The 16,335-nt window shown below is 37.2% G+C and overlaps 2 protein-coding genes across 2 annotated transcripts; both read left to right on the top strand.

Annotated features, from left to right (window-relative positions):
• Positions 1-3,222: 3,222 nt before the first annotated feature.
• On the top strand, positions 3,223-11,305 carry LOC110736652 (cyclin-dependent kinase E-1-like). The gene is made up of 15 exons (XM_021916934.1): positions 3,223-4,094; positions 4,890-5,000; positions 5,141-5,244; positions 5,327-5,369; positions 5,477-5,575; positions 5,697-5,766; positions 5,945-6,039; positions 6,292-6,325; positions 6,405-6,489; positions 6,705-6,782; positions 7,039-7,086; positions 8,512-8,544; positions 8,657-8,765; positions 9,692-9,904; positions 10,599-11,305. The coding sequence occupies exons 1-15, from the start codon at positions 3,801-3,803 to the stop codon at positions 10,662-10,664; spliced, it is 1,482 nt and encodes a 493-aa protein (XP_021772626.1). The 5' UTR covers positions 3,223-3,800; the 3' UTR covers positions 10,665-11,305.
• Positions 11,306-13,691: 2,386 nt separating this feature from the next.
• Positions 13,692-16,035, top strand: LOC110736651 (bZIP transcription factor TGA10-like). Its single transcript, XM_021916932.1, has one exon. The coding sequence runs from the start codon at positions 14,025-14,027 to the stop codon at positions 15,579-15,581; it is 1,557 nt and encodes a 518-aa protein (XP_021772624.1). The 5' UTR covers positions 13,692-14,024; the 3' UTR covers positions 15,582-16,035.
• Positions 16,036-16,335: the final 300 nt, after the last annotated feature.

Genomic DNA, 16,335 nt, shown 5'->3' with positions numbered 1-16,335 from the left:
GATATTCAGCCTTTTCAACCCCTAGTGCTTGGTTTTTCTGCTTTGACCTGACATGAACAACAAAGGCTTTCTGGGTTGTACGTTGATGGTTTTCTGGTCTAGCATCAGAAGAACTAGCACTAGTGTAGGTTGAAAACAATCCCGGAGCTTTCTGTAAAACAATCTTAACTTCCTTAGGAGGGGCTGTCAATAAAGGACATTTTTCAATGGAATGATTTTCCTCACCACAAAAGGCACAACCTTCTGAAAAGTCTTCATACCAAATAAGATAAGTAAAGGACTGGCCTCCAAATCGACGGATTTGGGCAAAAGGTTTAGAAATATCAACAGAAATACAGGCCCTGACAAATCTGATTATGTACAGCGTTGGTAAAGTCTAATGAGGGTGCTTATTTCATTTTTCTCAATAAGATTAGCAATTGAATCATAATTTATGAGCTCGGATAGGAATCTAGGGATACGAATCCAAGTCCAAAGATCAACCCACTGAATTTCCTCAGAAAAAGGATCAAACAGAGGTCTCCAAGGAGAACAAGAATTTCAACCTGGACATGCCAAGCCCTTTCATTCCATACAATTTGCTTATCATTAGGATTTGCAAATCGAAGGAGAATCCAATTATTACCCATCTCTAAATATTCAACATCCCCCTTAAGCAATTTCCAGTTTGCTTTAGTTCTAGTAATAATAGTACGAAGATCAAGAAGGACACCAAAAAGACAAGTATTGGATAGCTCTTCTATGTCTTGTTGGACTTGAGGTTGTTCGTCTAAGGGGACATCAGTGGTAGTAGCTGCATGAGTGTGCTCAGGTGGGCTTGAACCCATATTGTTTGTCTCAAGGGGGACATTAAAAACATCACTAGTAGGTTGAAGCTTTTTTTCTCAGCCATATATAGAAGGAAAAGAAATATTCAAGGGATTTGAATTGGAGAAGATGGAATAAGCAGGGAGACTTGTGTTTACCAAGCGTACCTGAGCAACTCTTATATAGCTGAGGTTGGCACTGTCTTTATATTGATTTCTGAAACTATTGTTATGTTGCTTCCTTTGTATCTGCATTATTTTTGACTTGTGAGTGTTCCAATTTTATGATAAGATTGACTGCCACCAAGCGAACCTGTTTGGTGATATTATCGGGACCCGAGATACGAACCCCAAAGTGGTGGATGAGAGGTTGTTTTCGCCCTTGGCCAGTGTAGCCCAGAAATAACCAACTTCGTAAAATTGAAAGGGGAGATGGGTTTCAAAAGGGACCCAATTTGAAACCCAAAACTTTGGAGATTTGAAATTATTTGAGGCTCTTTGATTGTGATGTTTAGTCCTTGAAATTTGGAGATTACAAAATACATGTAGATAATTGTTCAGATTGAGCTTTTTACGGGATTTGATAGATGCTTTTGTGGATTTCGTTGTGTTTGGTTGACGATTACCATTAATTTTCCTTTTTGTAAGCATGTGATGTTGGGTTTTGAGATAGAATGGTACTTGGATACACTGGGCTCTTTCCTTGATGATAGATTTATTTAGACCTGCCAATCATGACCCAACCCATGACCCAAAACTCGAAATTGACCTGACCCGATCCATACCCGACCCGAAAATAGAGTTGACCTTACCCGACCCGAAGTTGACCCGACCCGAATTGTTTGACCCGAACAAACCCGATACTCAAAATTGACCCGAACATACCCAATACTCGAAATGTCCCGAACTAAAATTACCTTATAATTGAACTAAAAATGTCTGGTGCCAAAAATAATTTAAACTATTCATTTTCAACTGTAGCCACACTCATAAACCGAATTGATAGTTCTTATTATAACAATAATAAAATATAAAATTATTGATTTGAGCTAGATCCACAAATTAAATAAAACAACCCGAACATGACCCGACGTGATTTCGAATATGACCCGAACATACTTGACCCGAAAATGACTTGACCTAAAATCGACCCGACCCTAGCTCGACCCGATACCTGACCCGATCCATACCCGCAACATGAAATGACCCGACCCGACCCATACCCGACTCGAATGTTAACTGACCCGAAATTGACCCGACTCGAACGAACCATTTGCCAAGTCTACTTTTATTCAAGAGAAATGAGTGAGTAGAATGGAGATGGCTAGTACTCCCTCTGTCCCTATTCTTTTGCCCCATTTGACTGTGCGCGGTCTCTAAGATGCGTTTTAAAACGTCTATAATCTATATTCCATATACGTAAAAATTATAAAAACATGATATTAATATTATATACAATGAGACAAATCTAACAAGACCACTCATGAACATATTATCTTTTAGGAAAATTTGGAAACAGCTATCAATTTAAGGCCCCGTTCTGAAAACAATTACCTTTTAATTTTTTTTTTTAAAAACAACTACCACAAATATATTAAAAGTTAGAGTAGTACTACCATATGTGAAATTCCGGCAAGAATCTCCGACAACTGGGTCCCACATTCTACAATTCCCTCCAATTTGACCATGCGAAATTACCTTATTACCCCTCTTTTAATTTACACCCAACCACCTTCCCTTCTCCTAAATTAATTCTCGCCTAACTCTCCCCTGTTCTCTGTTCAACCCCCATTGTCAAGGTTTTCTGAAATTCTCAGAGAATATTCGCATTTTCTCACCTCACACTTAGGTTATTGAATTCGCCCCACTATTCCCCACTTTTTTTGTCTTTGTCGCGGTGGTCCAAAGTTGCAACGAAAGTGGAGTTGTCGTTTCTACATTGGGAAAGCTGGAGCTTTAATGGAGAAGGGGATGATGGTGATAGCTGGTGAAGGACAAATTCTACTTAAAGTCAGGTATAGTATGTAATTTTAATTAAAATCTATGACGTTTTGTTTGGGAAAGTAAAGTTTGACTTGAACCCTAATTAAAATCTATGGCGATTCATAGGATGAATTGGACATGATTCAATTCGCAAAATCCTGCAAAAACATGTACAACAACCAATTAATAAACCCTAAATGTCAATAAATCAATTCAATCTACCCAAAAATTGCTAATTTAGCGAAACCCTAATTTCCCCAATTTTTCCCAATTTCAAATCCAAGATTCTCAAATTACTTGAGGTAGCGTTCAAGAAATTATTCCTCTTGCTCAATTTGTGAAAAAAGGGAGAAAATTTGAGAAATTTTTTTGGGAATTTTTGTTCAATTAAAGCTCGAACAATAACAATTATATACAGAGGAGAGAGAAAAAAAAATTTGAGGGAATTGTAGAATGTGGGACCCAGTTGCCGGAGATTCTTGCCGGAATTTCACATGTGGTAGTGCTACTCTAACTTTTAATATTTGTGTGGTAGTTGTTTTAAATTTTTTTTTAAAAGGTAGTTGTTTGCAAAACGGGGACTTAAATTGGTAGTTGTTTCCAAAATTTCCTATCTTTTATAGATTAACGGTATTATGGTCAAAGTTTTCAAAATTTGACCCAAAAAATGGCAATGGGACAAAAATAAAAAAGAGGGAGGGAGTAGTAGCTTCGTAAGTTCTGGTCTCTTTTGCTTGTTGGGGTTATTGGCTAACTTTCTCTCTCTAGTTTCATTTTTTCTATACTGACCTTGCCCATATCTTCTGTCCATAACTCGATCCCAAATTCACAAATTTCTAACCTTGGGTTACCCTGTCCAATTGTTCATTAACGAAACTCCAATTAGTGCCAAAGATTTAATAACCACACCACCGCCGTTATAATACCGTGGACTTCCAAATCAAACGAAAAGAACAACAAAAAATAGAGTCAATTGAAAGACATGGGAGAAGAATCAAAACAACACCAACAATGAGCAACAGAGGTGGAGGGATGTTGGGCAACCATCATCACCCACAACAACAACATCATCACCATCAACAACAACAGCAACATCAACAACACTCCAACAACAGCAGCAACAAACCAGAATGGCTGCAACAATATGATTTGATCGGTAAAATTGGGGAAGGAACTTATGGTTTGGTGTTCTTAGCCCGTGTTAAACCCCCTTCTCCTCATCGTGGTAAATCAATTGCTATTAAGAAGTTTAAGCAATCTAAAGATGGTGATGGCATCTCCCCTACTGCTATTCGCGAAATCATGGTTTTTCTCTCCTCTTTCTTTTTTATTTTTGTTTAATTTTTGTTTCTGGGTTTTTTGTTGGGATTTTTTGGGTTTTCATTGTTGCTCAATATTATAATTGTAATTGGAGTTTTGGGTATTTTGTTTAAAATTTGATTGATCAATAAAGGTTGGATTTTTATTTTTCTGGGTGTATGTTAATTGATTGGAATTAGGGTTTTTTTTTTTTTTAAATGCTGAATCAGGAATTTTGTAATTCACTTGTATAAAGTTTGGAACTTTCGTTGATTTTTGAATTGAAAGGGGAAGTGTTAGTTTGTGGGGTTTACTGGGAATGTGTGAAATTTATCAAGTTATGGTAGAATCTGTTGTTGGGAAGTTGAAGTTTTCTTTCATCAATGGGGCATGATGATTCTTTCTTTATAGGTACTTTTATTAATTCTGAAAATAAGAGAATTTTTTGGAGATTGTTTACGATAAGACTCTAGGATACTTTTAATGTGCATACAGCATACTCAATTAAATGGTATAGTGTTGGTGGTCTATTATTGAATGGAAGAGTGTGTTGATTAGTTCATTCTTTGAGGTATTCTTTACAAGTTAATTATAACATATGGATATTCCAAGTGCTAAATTTATACTTTCTTTTCGTGAAATATATGAGATTACTGCATACATTTGACCGTTGTTAGTTATTACTGCATAGAGCGGGATCTTCGCTAGAAGCATTGTGGTGATAATGATATTGTTGGTGTTGTAAGGGTTAAGGCTAATGTATCTATTGTCATCTTTATATCCTCATTCTTTGAAATGCAGTTGCTACGAGAAATATCCCATGAAAATGTGGTTAAGCTTGTGAATGTACACATCAATCCTGCAGACATGTCTTTGTACCTGGCCTTTGATTATGCGGAGCATGATCTATATGTGAGTAGCATGCCCCTTAAATATTGAATTAAAATAATGATACAAATTTTATAAAGTACTCATAGTTTCTACTGCTGTCTAAGAGGAGGATAACTTACCTTATCAATTCTGCTACTTTCTCTGCATGCTGGGTCCTGCAGGAGATCATTAGATATCATAGAGATAAGGTAAATCAACCAATCAATCAGTACACAGTTAAGTCATTGCTCTGGCAGCTGCTGAATGGCCTTAATTATCTACATAGGTATGGTGATTAGCAAGGCACTTTAATATGCAAATGTTATGTTTCCTCCAAATACTCAAATTTGTTGGTTCCTTTGCTGCAGTAATTGGATCATTCATCGAGATCTCAAACCGTCGAATATTTTGGTATGGCTGTGCATTATGTCGTCCATGTGGCGACGTCCCTAAATTATTGAAGTCTGCACTTTTCATTTGCTTATATATATGTCGGTTTTGGAATTATATGTTTGAAGGTTATGGGCGAAGGAGAAGAACAGGGAGTTGTTAAAATTGCTGATTTTGGATTAGCAAGAGTATACCAGGCTCCATTAAAGGCATTGGCTGACAATGGGGTAATAGTTTAGTGTTTTTGACATGCGATATACTCTTAAATTGTTGCTGGACTGTGATTAGTTCTCAATTTAAGCAGGTCATCTGTGGAATAGTTGCTCACATTTTGAAGCCTTTGTGCAGGTTGTGGTGACAATTTGGTATCGAGCTCCTGAACTGCTGCTTGGGGCAAAACACTACACTAGTGCTGTTGGTATCCCTTTAATCCATCCTTATCTTTATTAAGTGTGCTGTAGATTAATTCCTTTCCCCACATCCTTATTGGCATTACACAATGCCTTAGATTCCCGTTTGACCTAGATTTTATCCTAACTATTCTTCTCCCCTTAGGAGCTGACAGTTGATATTTTTTTTAAAAAAAATTAAAATAGATATGTGGGCTGTTGGATGCATATTTGCTGAGCTTCTGACTTTAAAGCCACTGTTTCAAGGTGCGGAAGTCAAAGGCACACCAAATCATTTTCAGGTATTTTAAAGGTTTATCTGTGATTATCTTGCTGGAATTATAAAATATTACTCCGTTATGTTGCAATTAATTTAAAAACGTTTTGAGGAGAGAGATAGAGGGGAGCAGTTACCAAAATAAGTTATGTTGCTATTAATTTTGAAATCTCGTTTAAGTGTTGCAGTTATTATGAATCGGAGGAATATATCCTGAGCTTTTATCTTGGTCTAATTTATTAATGTTGCTTTCTAACATGGATGCCTTCTGTTACAGCTGGATCAACTTGACAAAATATTCAAAGTCTTAGGTAAGCTAGCTAGAATTGGCTGCTAATTTTGTTTCTGAGGGCCGAGTGCTCTTTATTAAGTCATTTCCTTCTATTTCAGGTCATCCAACACCAGAAAAGTGGCCTATACTTGCGAATCTTCCACATTGGCAACAAGATACGCAGCATATTCAAGGGCATAAATAGTGAGTGGCCCTGCTCTATTTTCTTTCCCTTTTTGGTTGTTTATGATTGGTTTCAGTCTTTAGTGGCAAGTGACACCGGCCAACATTTTTTATTAATATATTGCGTAGTCATGTTGTTTACGAGGATCATATTTTTATTTTACATTCCTGTTTACTACTCCGTATATGCCAATTCATTAAGTATTTACCCTTTTTTAACCCATCGTTTACTGCAGCGACAATCCTGGACTTTACAGTGTTGTCCATCTTTCTCCCAAAAGTCCTGCTTATGACCTGCTGTCCAAAATGCTTGAGTAAGTGTGCTACTGCTATGTTTTGGCTGTTGGGTTACCTGTGTATTTGTGTGTATCAGTGTTTATAGCAGTACATCAATTTTTGGATTTGTTAATTTTTTTTAGTTGTATTAACTTATTGACCTTTCTAGAACACTTCATGATTTTTGTTTCTGTGATTTTCTCCTGGAAGATATTTTCATTTAATTTTCATGTTATGTTCAAATATATATCCTGTTAACTTTTGTAATCTTTTATTCCTTTGAACTTTATGCAGATACGATCCTCGCAAGCGACTAACAGCTGCACAAGCACTTGAACATGAGTAAGACTATCATTCTTTACAGATTACTCTTCCCCCCCCCCCTTCCTTCCCCCCCCCCCCCCCCTTTTTTTTATATGCATCATGACTTGAACATACTCACACCATTAGGTGGTTATTAGTTATTAGCTTATTGTTGCTTTAAAGAATCATTGCTCGGGGCTGGACTAAACTTATATAGAATGGAGAATTAAATACTGTGTAAGATTTTCAAAATTATGTTTCGTGAGGTGTGCTATGTAAAATTACTTGTGGCCAGTCTTATTCACTTATTCAGCTCCCTTTTTCTTTGATGAATTTTGGACTCCTACCACTGTAGTTTGTATTTCTGTTGTTAGATTTACCCCTTAGCTGACCTACTTATCTACCAGAACTAGCAAAAGACTAAATTTCCTACTCATGTGCCTCTCCCATTTCGTCCTTCCCAATCCTTCTATGACACATCGTGCAGCATAGCTGCTGGTTGGGAGGCCCATGCTGAATGGAAACCAGTTTATTTGCAACCAGGAACCTTGGGAGCCCATGTTTGCACCTCTCCTTTTTCTCTGCTCCCCCCCCCCCTCTCCACAATTTGGTCATATCCATGGCACCATGCTCGCATGCACTAATCTCTAGCTTGGTTTCACAGTCTGAGTAATAATTATAGTCAATGAACTACTTTCTTTTCCTTATATCTTTTATTACTCCCAGAAAAAGAGTAGTTGAAAATACTTGTTCCATCCTCAAAATATTGCCATCTTGGGTTTTGGCACGCATATTAGAATAGTCTTTTTTTTTAGGGTTTAGTGAATTAGGTGGGATAAATTTTTCAGTGAAGTTAACAAGGGCAATTGGGACTGACCAAAATACTAGTAGTATACAACTATACATGACAATTATCTGACGACAGAGAGTGTATGATTTGTATCACATATTTGAATATTTTAGGGTTGTATCTATGGGCGGGGGCGGTGGCGGTGTTGGGGGGTTCTATTGGACCATTTGGGTTTGTGATTTCTCAAAAGTTTTTTTTTTTTTTTTTTTTTTTGGCTTTTTGTAAGTGAATTTTTTAGTGAATGTGCAGCTTGGCTGGAAAACATGTGTGGTTTGTTAGATTCGTCTTAATTTATATCAAATTTTTGTAATTTTTACTTATTGATAATTAAGGATCTTCACGATTGAAAATTTGCATTGGAAAGCATGAAAAAAAGGTTTCATCTATATAAAATCGGAGAAAGTATTTCAGTAAGATTATGATTGACTTGCACACGTTTGGAGTTTTGGAAACATTAATGACTCTTTCTTGATTCATCATATATTACTTGCTCCCTTCTGTGTCAGCATGATTGTTCTTTCAAGTTTCACTTGCCCCACCTTGAGTAGCTTCAGGTCTTTAAGGAATTTTTGGGTTATTAATATCGTGTTTTTTTCCCCATATTTTTATATCAGGTACTTCAAGATGGAGCCTTTGCCAGGTCGCAAGTAAGTTATCCTTCTCCCTTGTACAGGTCTCGAGTTGCATGCTGTTGTGGGACTGATTATTTATCTATTGGAAACTGTTTACTTTCATTTTAACCATTTTAATGTTTTACAGTGCATTTATTCCCTCCCGGCCCGAAGAAAAAGTTGTTAATTATCCTGCTCGACCAGTGGACAGTAATACTCATTTTGAGGGAACAGCAACCATTCAACCACCACAACAGGTATGCATATCGATGTGCTGCTTGGAACTTCTGAGCCTACAGTGACTTTCAATTGCAGAAATCTTCTATCATAGGGTGATTTAACATAATTCTTTTTGAGCTGTGCTTTTTAACACCCCACCCCCCCCCCCCCCTTTTGCTATGTTGATTCGTACATGTGTATTTGAAAATGGATTTCTTTTGGGGTAAAGGGAGGTGAGCTATAAGAGAATTTTGTACTGAAGGAAAATAGGGAACCCTAAACCCTTCACTATTTTGATGGAATTTTTTTTGAATAGTTTGGATTTATACGAGTCCATGCTGTGGAAAGACTAGTAGGCAGAGACAAAAGATGCAAGATTTACTAATTATAGCATGTATGCAATGGAGGAGTAGAAAAGTCGGTGTCTGATCATATTAATGTTGAAAAGCTAATAGCTTGATCATCTCAGAGAAATCTGATAAATGTTTCTATTTACTTGGTAAGTTGTGATTTCTGTTACCATTGGACCAACTTGGTTTTGTTAATGTGCACAAATCCAGATGGATGACTAAAGAAGTATGTTAGGCTTATGAAATACTGCTAGAAAAATGTTTAGTTCTTAGGTTTGATTAATAGATACGTAGTATTAATCCTTGTGATTCTATTTTCCTCCCGTTGAAAGACTTAAAGTAGTCCCAAGACTGAAAGAATTATCAATTTCGAAGGATTATTGAACCTGACATCTAGAGGCAAGTAATGTGTTGGAATGAAAAACCTGTTCTATATAACTTAATAGAACTATGAGTTTATCTTGAATGCCCTCCATCCCTTTGCTTGCATCCCAACATCTCATGATAAATATAATGGTGACTATAATATTAATAGTTGCAAGTAAATTTATTTTGTATTGTTCTAGTTGGACTTCAGATTACTTGCATGTATATGAATTCATATTTTCTTTCAGGCTCCACCTCCAAATGCTGGTAACATGCAAGGCTCCCATATTCCAAACAGAAATGTACCTCGACAAATGAGTATGGTTGGTATGCAAAGAGTGCCACCTCAAGGCATAGCGCCTTATAACATCTCTTCTCAGGCTGGAATGGGTGGTGGAATGAACCCTGGAGGCATCCCTATGCAACGAGGAGTGGCTAATCAAGGTCACCCACAGCAGCAGGTACGGCTCTATATATTCCATCTTGTTAGCACTTAACATTTTCTATATTGTTTTATGGATGAAACTATCTAATAAATGACACTTTTGGCAAACGATTACCTTGTAAATTGTTAAATTCATATCTTAAAGACTATCTGCTACCTACTTTCAAAAATATAAGACTATTACCTCTACCATTAGTCTTTTTCAGTGAAAAAAAAAGTATTTGATCATCTCTCCATTATCTTTGTTTCCCTTTAAATACTCCTTCATTCATGAGTCAAATTTCGCTATGTGGTTCTACTCTAAGATTGCGTCTCTCTATCTCCATTGAAAATTTGGATCCTCAATTTCTCACCTATAACGGCTATATGGCTATAATTGAACCCCGAAAGTGATCTTTTCCAGTTTTATGTAATCTGGAGATTTCAATTTTCTGGGAGGTGAAAATCAGGGCATAGTTGAATTTTGACTTTTTATTAGCAATAGTTTGAAATATGGATCAAATATTACATGGATGGTATTTTACTGTGAATACTTCTATTTGTTTCTTATTTTCATTCCTAGACTCATAAATAAAAAAAAATTAAAAAAAAGAAAAAACTATCTCACATTTTACTCTCGTTTAAAACTAATCTCTCTATTGGTCTCCTTAAACTAGTCTGGGGATATGCTGGTTGCATGTGGTCTAATCTGTAACATTATTTTGGAGCAGCTGCGAAGAAAGGATCCTGGGATGTTGCCTGGGTACCCTCCACAGCAGAAATCGAGAAGGTTCTGAGGGATTTTATAACTAGGATAGAAGTTACGTCAATGTTCGTGCTCACTTGAAGTCCCAACTGGTAGCATTCTAACAATTTAATGGCCACTCCTGCGGTCCTGCCTCACTGCTAAGTACCCTGTAGTATGCCCAAACAATGCCAACCCTGGGAATAGTGAAAACCAAAACCAAGAGAAGCTTGAGCAGTGTGCTTTAAGAGATGGAATTGTTGTCTTAATGTTTCTAAAGCAGATCTGCTCGGATTTCTGTGAAATGAAAGATGTGTCCCTGATTTGTCTGTTTGGAGGCATGTTGAGACGACGGCCACAGCCCGTGTACTGACTGCATTTGCAGAAAAGCCATGAAATGCAGGGGATTCAGCTGATCGTAATTTAGGGTGTTCTGTTGTAACATTAGTTGCAGATCTGCGCCAGCGCTTTGGTATAGCTGCATGCTGGCTATATGTATGTACTTTGTACATGCCCCTTTCCACCCCTACTCTATTTAGAACAGTGATTATTAAAAATTGTAATTTAAGCCTCATCTATGATATGCATCATTTTTCTTAATGTTAACTCTTCCTATCACATTCAAGAACGAATGTACAGCGCATTCATGGTGGTTGATCCCAATAAAAAATCTGCGTTAAACTTTGTGTTGGATGACTTTTTTTTTTTATCCCCCCCCCCACCCTATTAGAGAGCTATAAAGGCAGATGATGATATTCGATCCAAAGGATCCCTTGAAACTAAAAAGGAAGCTCTAACCACCTAAGTTGGATGACTATAGGTTTATACAGTATTAAGAATGACTTTGCACTTGAATATGTATCACTCCTGTTGATAATCTATGAGGGGCTCTTGCCTTTGAGGACGCCGAATGATGCTTTTTTTGTTTTGTTTTTTTTTTTTTATTATTATTATTTTTTTATTTATAACATGTTATTTTGTTTTTAGCTCTTCTTGTAAAAAAAAAGAAAAAAAAAACGACAAAAAATAAGTTAAGATTAATACTTACAACATAAATTCAAATATAAACTCATATACTCTATATACAAATTCAAATAAAATACGGTCCGTATATTATTATTGACATAAGCTACAGAGGAATATTATACAGTTGACAAATGTAAAAGTTGAACAGAAGCAGAAGCAGAAGCAGACATTTATTCAAAAGAAATTAATGTGCGCAGTAACAGACTACAGTTGCATAGGTTGATAATGTTGATTAATGAAGACCAATAAAATGATCTACTTGCATATCTCACCGCATGAAATACATACTTACGTAGTACCATGTGCCATATAATTCTTTTTATTATAAAATATACTTTAATTTATTACATACATCATCCAGTATGTATACAATACGTAGTGTATACATAAATGCATATTTATCTTAATTGGTTTAATCGTAATTAACAATTTAACTCTTGTGACGTCATTGGCCACTAGGATGACACTGGATTGAATTTTTAACCAATATATAGAGGAAAATAGTTTGGCGGTCTAATGATATGTACAATAGGTGGCTAGAATGATACCGCAACCTGATCAATAAATAAATTTCCTATTGACATTTACAAGGAAGGACCGAATTGAAGGGTCACACTACATCTGTTATTTCTATGATGCTCGTTTCCAAGATCATCAAAGATAAATGGCAAAAGCTAACGAATGTCTCGGATGCGTTAGATAAGATAACTAAAAGTGGAAATATTAAACTAAAATGAACGTTAATTACATCGATTGACTCGTGATTTTGACATGTATTCTCAAATTAATACTACTTTAGGAAATGTTTTAAATGCTTAACCAACGCCCCGAAGACATTCGTTAGCAAGATCCTAAATAAATATTTATTTTTTTAAGAAATAAACCGCCGCTATTCTTTATCTTACGCACTGCAAAAAAATAAAAAATAAAAATGTTAAATAATTTCTGCTCTTTTTTCTCCTTATTTTTATCTAATCTCTCCTTTTATTCTCTCTGCCCTCCTCTTTTAATGCCTAACATTATATCTCTATTTATAAACTGTACATTGTATTTATGTTCTTTTTCGTTTGTCCCATTGAAAATTCATTACTCCGTACTTTTTTTTTTCAAATTTATATATAGTTGAATAAAAATAATGTAAAAATAAATTAGAAAACTTTGATAATGTGAAATTAAAAATAGGTCAGATTAGAAAATAACACCTGCTAAAAACCCCGATTTTAATAATAACATTGTTAAAAAAAAAGTTTTATTATAACACCTCCAAAAATCCCAAAATTTTGGTTTCACCACCCACTAACGGACTTTGGGATGAAAACCGTTAGTGGGGCCCGCCATGTACACGTGTCAGCTGTTTATTGGTTTAAAAAAAAAAAGAAAATTTGAAAAAAAAAAAAAAACAAAAAACCTCCCCCTAACCCAGCCAGCCCCACCACCTGCCCCAGCCAAGCCAGCTGCCGGAATTCTCCTAACACCCAGCCAGCCCCAGAAACCTCCTCCCCTAACACCGACAACCCCTTCTCTAACGCCGGTACCGCCCGATATCCCCTCCCCTAACACCAACACCGCCCTAAACCCCCTCCCCTACCTAACACCGACAATCCCCAAACCTCCTCTCCTAACACCGACATTCCCCTAAACATCTTCCCCTAACAACGAAAACCCCCGAAACCTCCTCCCATAACACCAAAAACCCCCGAAACCTGCTCCCCTGTAACCGATATTCCCAGAAACCTCCTCCCCTAACACCCGCAAATCTGGGTTTAATTCTAGCTTTTCGGGGGCGGGCCACACTAACGGTTTCCATCCAAAAGTTCGTTAGTGGGTGGTGAAACCAAAATTTTGAGATTTTTGGAGGTGTTATAATAAAACTCTTTTTTTAACAGGTATTATTATCAAAATCGGGTCTTTAACAAGTGTTATTTTCTAATTTAACCTTAAAAATAATACTTTTAAACAAATTTAGACAAATAAATAGAGACAAAGAAAGTACCGTATTCTTCAACTACAACTCGTCTAGCTGGCTAGACAAGCAGCGCTGCATGGAGCACGGATCAAACTCCACGCAGCTGCAATTTGGTAGCGTAATGCTACATTGTTGTTGTATTCCTGAATTTAGCAACTCCCACTTGCCCGATTTGCTGTTCCACCACATACTACTTCTGACAACAATTTCAAAATTATTTTAAAATAACTTATCAATGTGAAGCAAATTATTCGGTGCATCTTGAAAATCGTGTAAAGTGTCTAAGAGAGATTATATATACTTTGATGTACTACTGAAAAACTATTAAGCTAGTCCAACAAAAAAAAAAAAAATCTTTATATACTTAGTGCTACAAAAAAAAAAAAAAAAATAATAATAAAAAAAAAAAAAAAAACAAACATGAAGAAGATAGAACGAAAAGTTAAACACAAAGCCTTAGTGAATGAGGTTTTAGATGATTTGCTTGGTCTTCAAGAGCAAGATCGTCAGAAATTTATGGCAGTGATTAAAGATTCCGATACTGAGTGGACCCCAGCCCTCACGAAACTAGTTGACCAGATCATAGCTCACTATGAGAAGTACTATAGAGTCATTACTAAGTTGATCAAGGGTAATGTACGAGTTCTACTCTTTGTGTCCCCTGAGTGGCCTTCCCACTTGGAGGACCCTTTTCTTTGGGTCGGCGGGTGGAGGCCTAGTATGGCTTTCCACCTGCTCGACTTCAACCCCGAGTTAAAACTTGGGGTTGGACTCGGTAAGTTGCTTAGCGGGGTAAACATATCCGGGTTTAAGGATATCTCGCCGAGTCAGTTTATTCGAGTCGGCGAGCTCCAGAGGTACACTATGCGAGAGGAGGCCGAACTTACTCATTCTCTCGCCGACACTGATGCTCAGGCGGGCGAAGATATTGAGTCTGATTTAGTGATGGCGGAGAAAAATAGCGCCACCGCCCCCACCGCCAATAATGATCATCATGAGTTAGGGGAAATCTTCAGCAAGGCGGATGATCTACGGCTGGAAACACTAAAACAGTTTGTAAAAATCTTAAGTCCAATCCAAGCCGTCCAATTATTTATTCCTGCCGCTCAGCTTCACCTCAAGGTTGAAGCGTGGGGTAAGAACAAATGGGACGCTCATACAAGAAAACTTCACGCCCACGATTCCAATAAGAGTAATGGCGATACCGAACCCTCCGATAATATTTTCGGAGGGTTCTTCAAGATATGGCTCCGCCAGAAGGAGGCGGACCTTCTTGAGCTCCAGTCCGCCGCGGTGGCGTACACGGAGACAACTCGGTCTATACACGAGACGAATCAAAACCTCCGCCGACTAGTTCGGCGGGTGTTGAGTAACTACGAGCATTACTACCGAGTCAAGTCCGAGTCCGTAAAACAGAACGTACTCCACATGATGACCCCTTCATGGAGGTCTCTCCTTGAGCATGCCTTCCTATGGATCGGCGGGTGGAGACCGTCGACGGCATTTCACCTATTATACACCATCGTCGGATTACAACTCGACGCCGGACTCACTAAGTTGCTAGATGGGTTAAGGACCGGCGACTTGGCTGACCTCTCAGAGAGTCAACTCGCCCAAGTCAATGAGTTGCAGATGAAGACGGTTAAGGATGAGAGGGAGTTGACTGAGGTGATGGCTGCGGTACAAGAGACGGTGGCCGACTCGTCGATAGTTCGGCTTTTGGGTGTGGTGGGGTCGAGTGAGTCGGATGATGAGCGAGTTGAGTCGACACTAGTGACGAAAGAGGATAAGTTGAAGGAGATATTTGAGAAGGCGGATGATCTACGGATGAAAACGCTTAGTAATGTGGTGGGTATATTAAATCCAATCCAAGCCGTTCATTTCTTGATTGCTGCTGCTGGACTTCAACTTAGGCTTCATGAATGGGGTAAGAAGAAGGATAAAGCTGGTGCACTGGTCATTGCAATGAAAACTTAGTTGGTCTTATACACATTATAATAGTATTAGCCTATTAGGAGGAGAAGTGTGTATGTGTGTATAGGGATGGGTCGGGTTGTTGATGAGTTAATGTGGTTATGTTAGATTAAGGTAGGGTAACCCGGCTCAGACTCGTATATTTCTAACTTAATAAATATTTATGTTTAAAAATGTCAAGTGGCTTTCTTTGTTTTTCTATGGTGGTATGTATCATAGTGTAATTTTTTTTTATTGTTTATGATGATGTATATATATATATATCATGATGTATCATAGAGTACTCCAATGGACTCGTTAAAAATGTTTAAATTTTGGAAGGGGCTTGGGGATTGTCGTTGATTGGTTAAATTTGTTGCTTTTATTAGGGTAGACTAACTTAAAATCGTATGTAACTAACTAAATAAAGTGTATTGTTGTTCAAAGTGAGAAATTATCTTTGATTCTTGGTTTTTTCTATGACGATCAATATATGGAGTGATATTGTTATTTAATGGACATACAATGTAAGGTTTTATCTTGGCTATAATAATAATTTACTCGATTTTAATTAGACTTCTTTCTCTCCACTACAACACTACTTGTACAACCCCCCTCCTCTTTTTTTATAATTAATAATCGTAAAAATAAAGCAAAGTAAACAGAGAAAATAGAAGATAAAAAAGCTTGCATTATTAATAAATAGTAATTGGGTGTGAAGCATAAATAATGATACAACACCCGTCAGGCCGTCACCCATGATGAATAAACGTTAGGA

Source organism: Chenopodium quinoa, unplaced genomic scaffold (assembly GCF_001683475.1).
Source record: "Chenopodium quinoa cultivar QQ74 unplaced genomic scaffold, ASM168347v1, whole genome shotgun sequence".
In the NCBI taxonomy this organism is placed as follows: Eukaryota; Viridiplantae; Streptophyta; class Magnoliopsida; order Caryophyllales; family Amaranthaceae; genus Chenopodium; species Chenopodium quinoa.
This window is presented reverse-complemented; position numbering and strand designations above follow the sequence as displayed.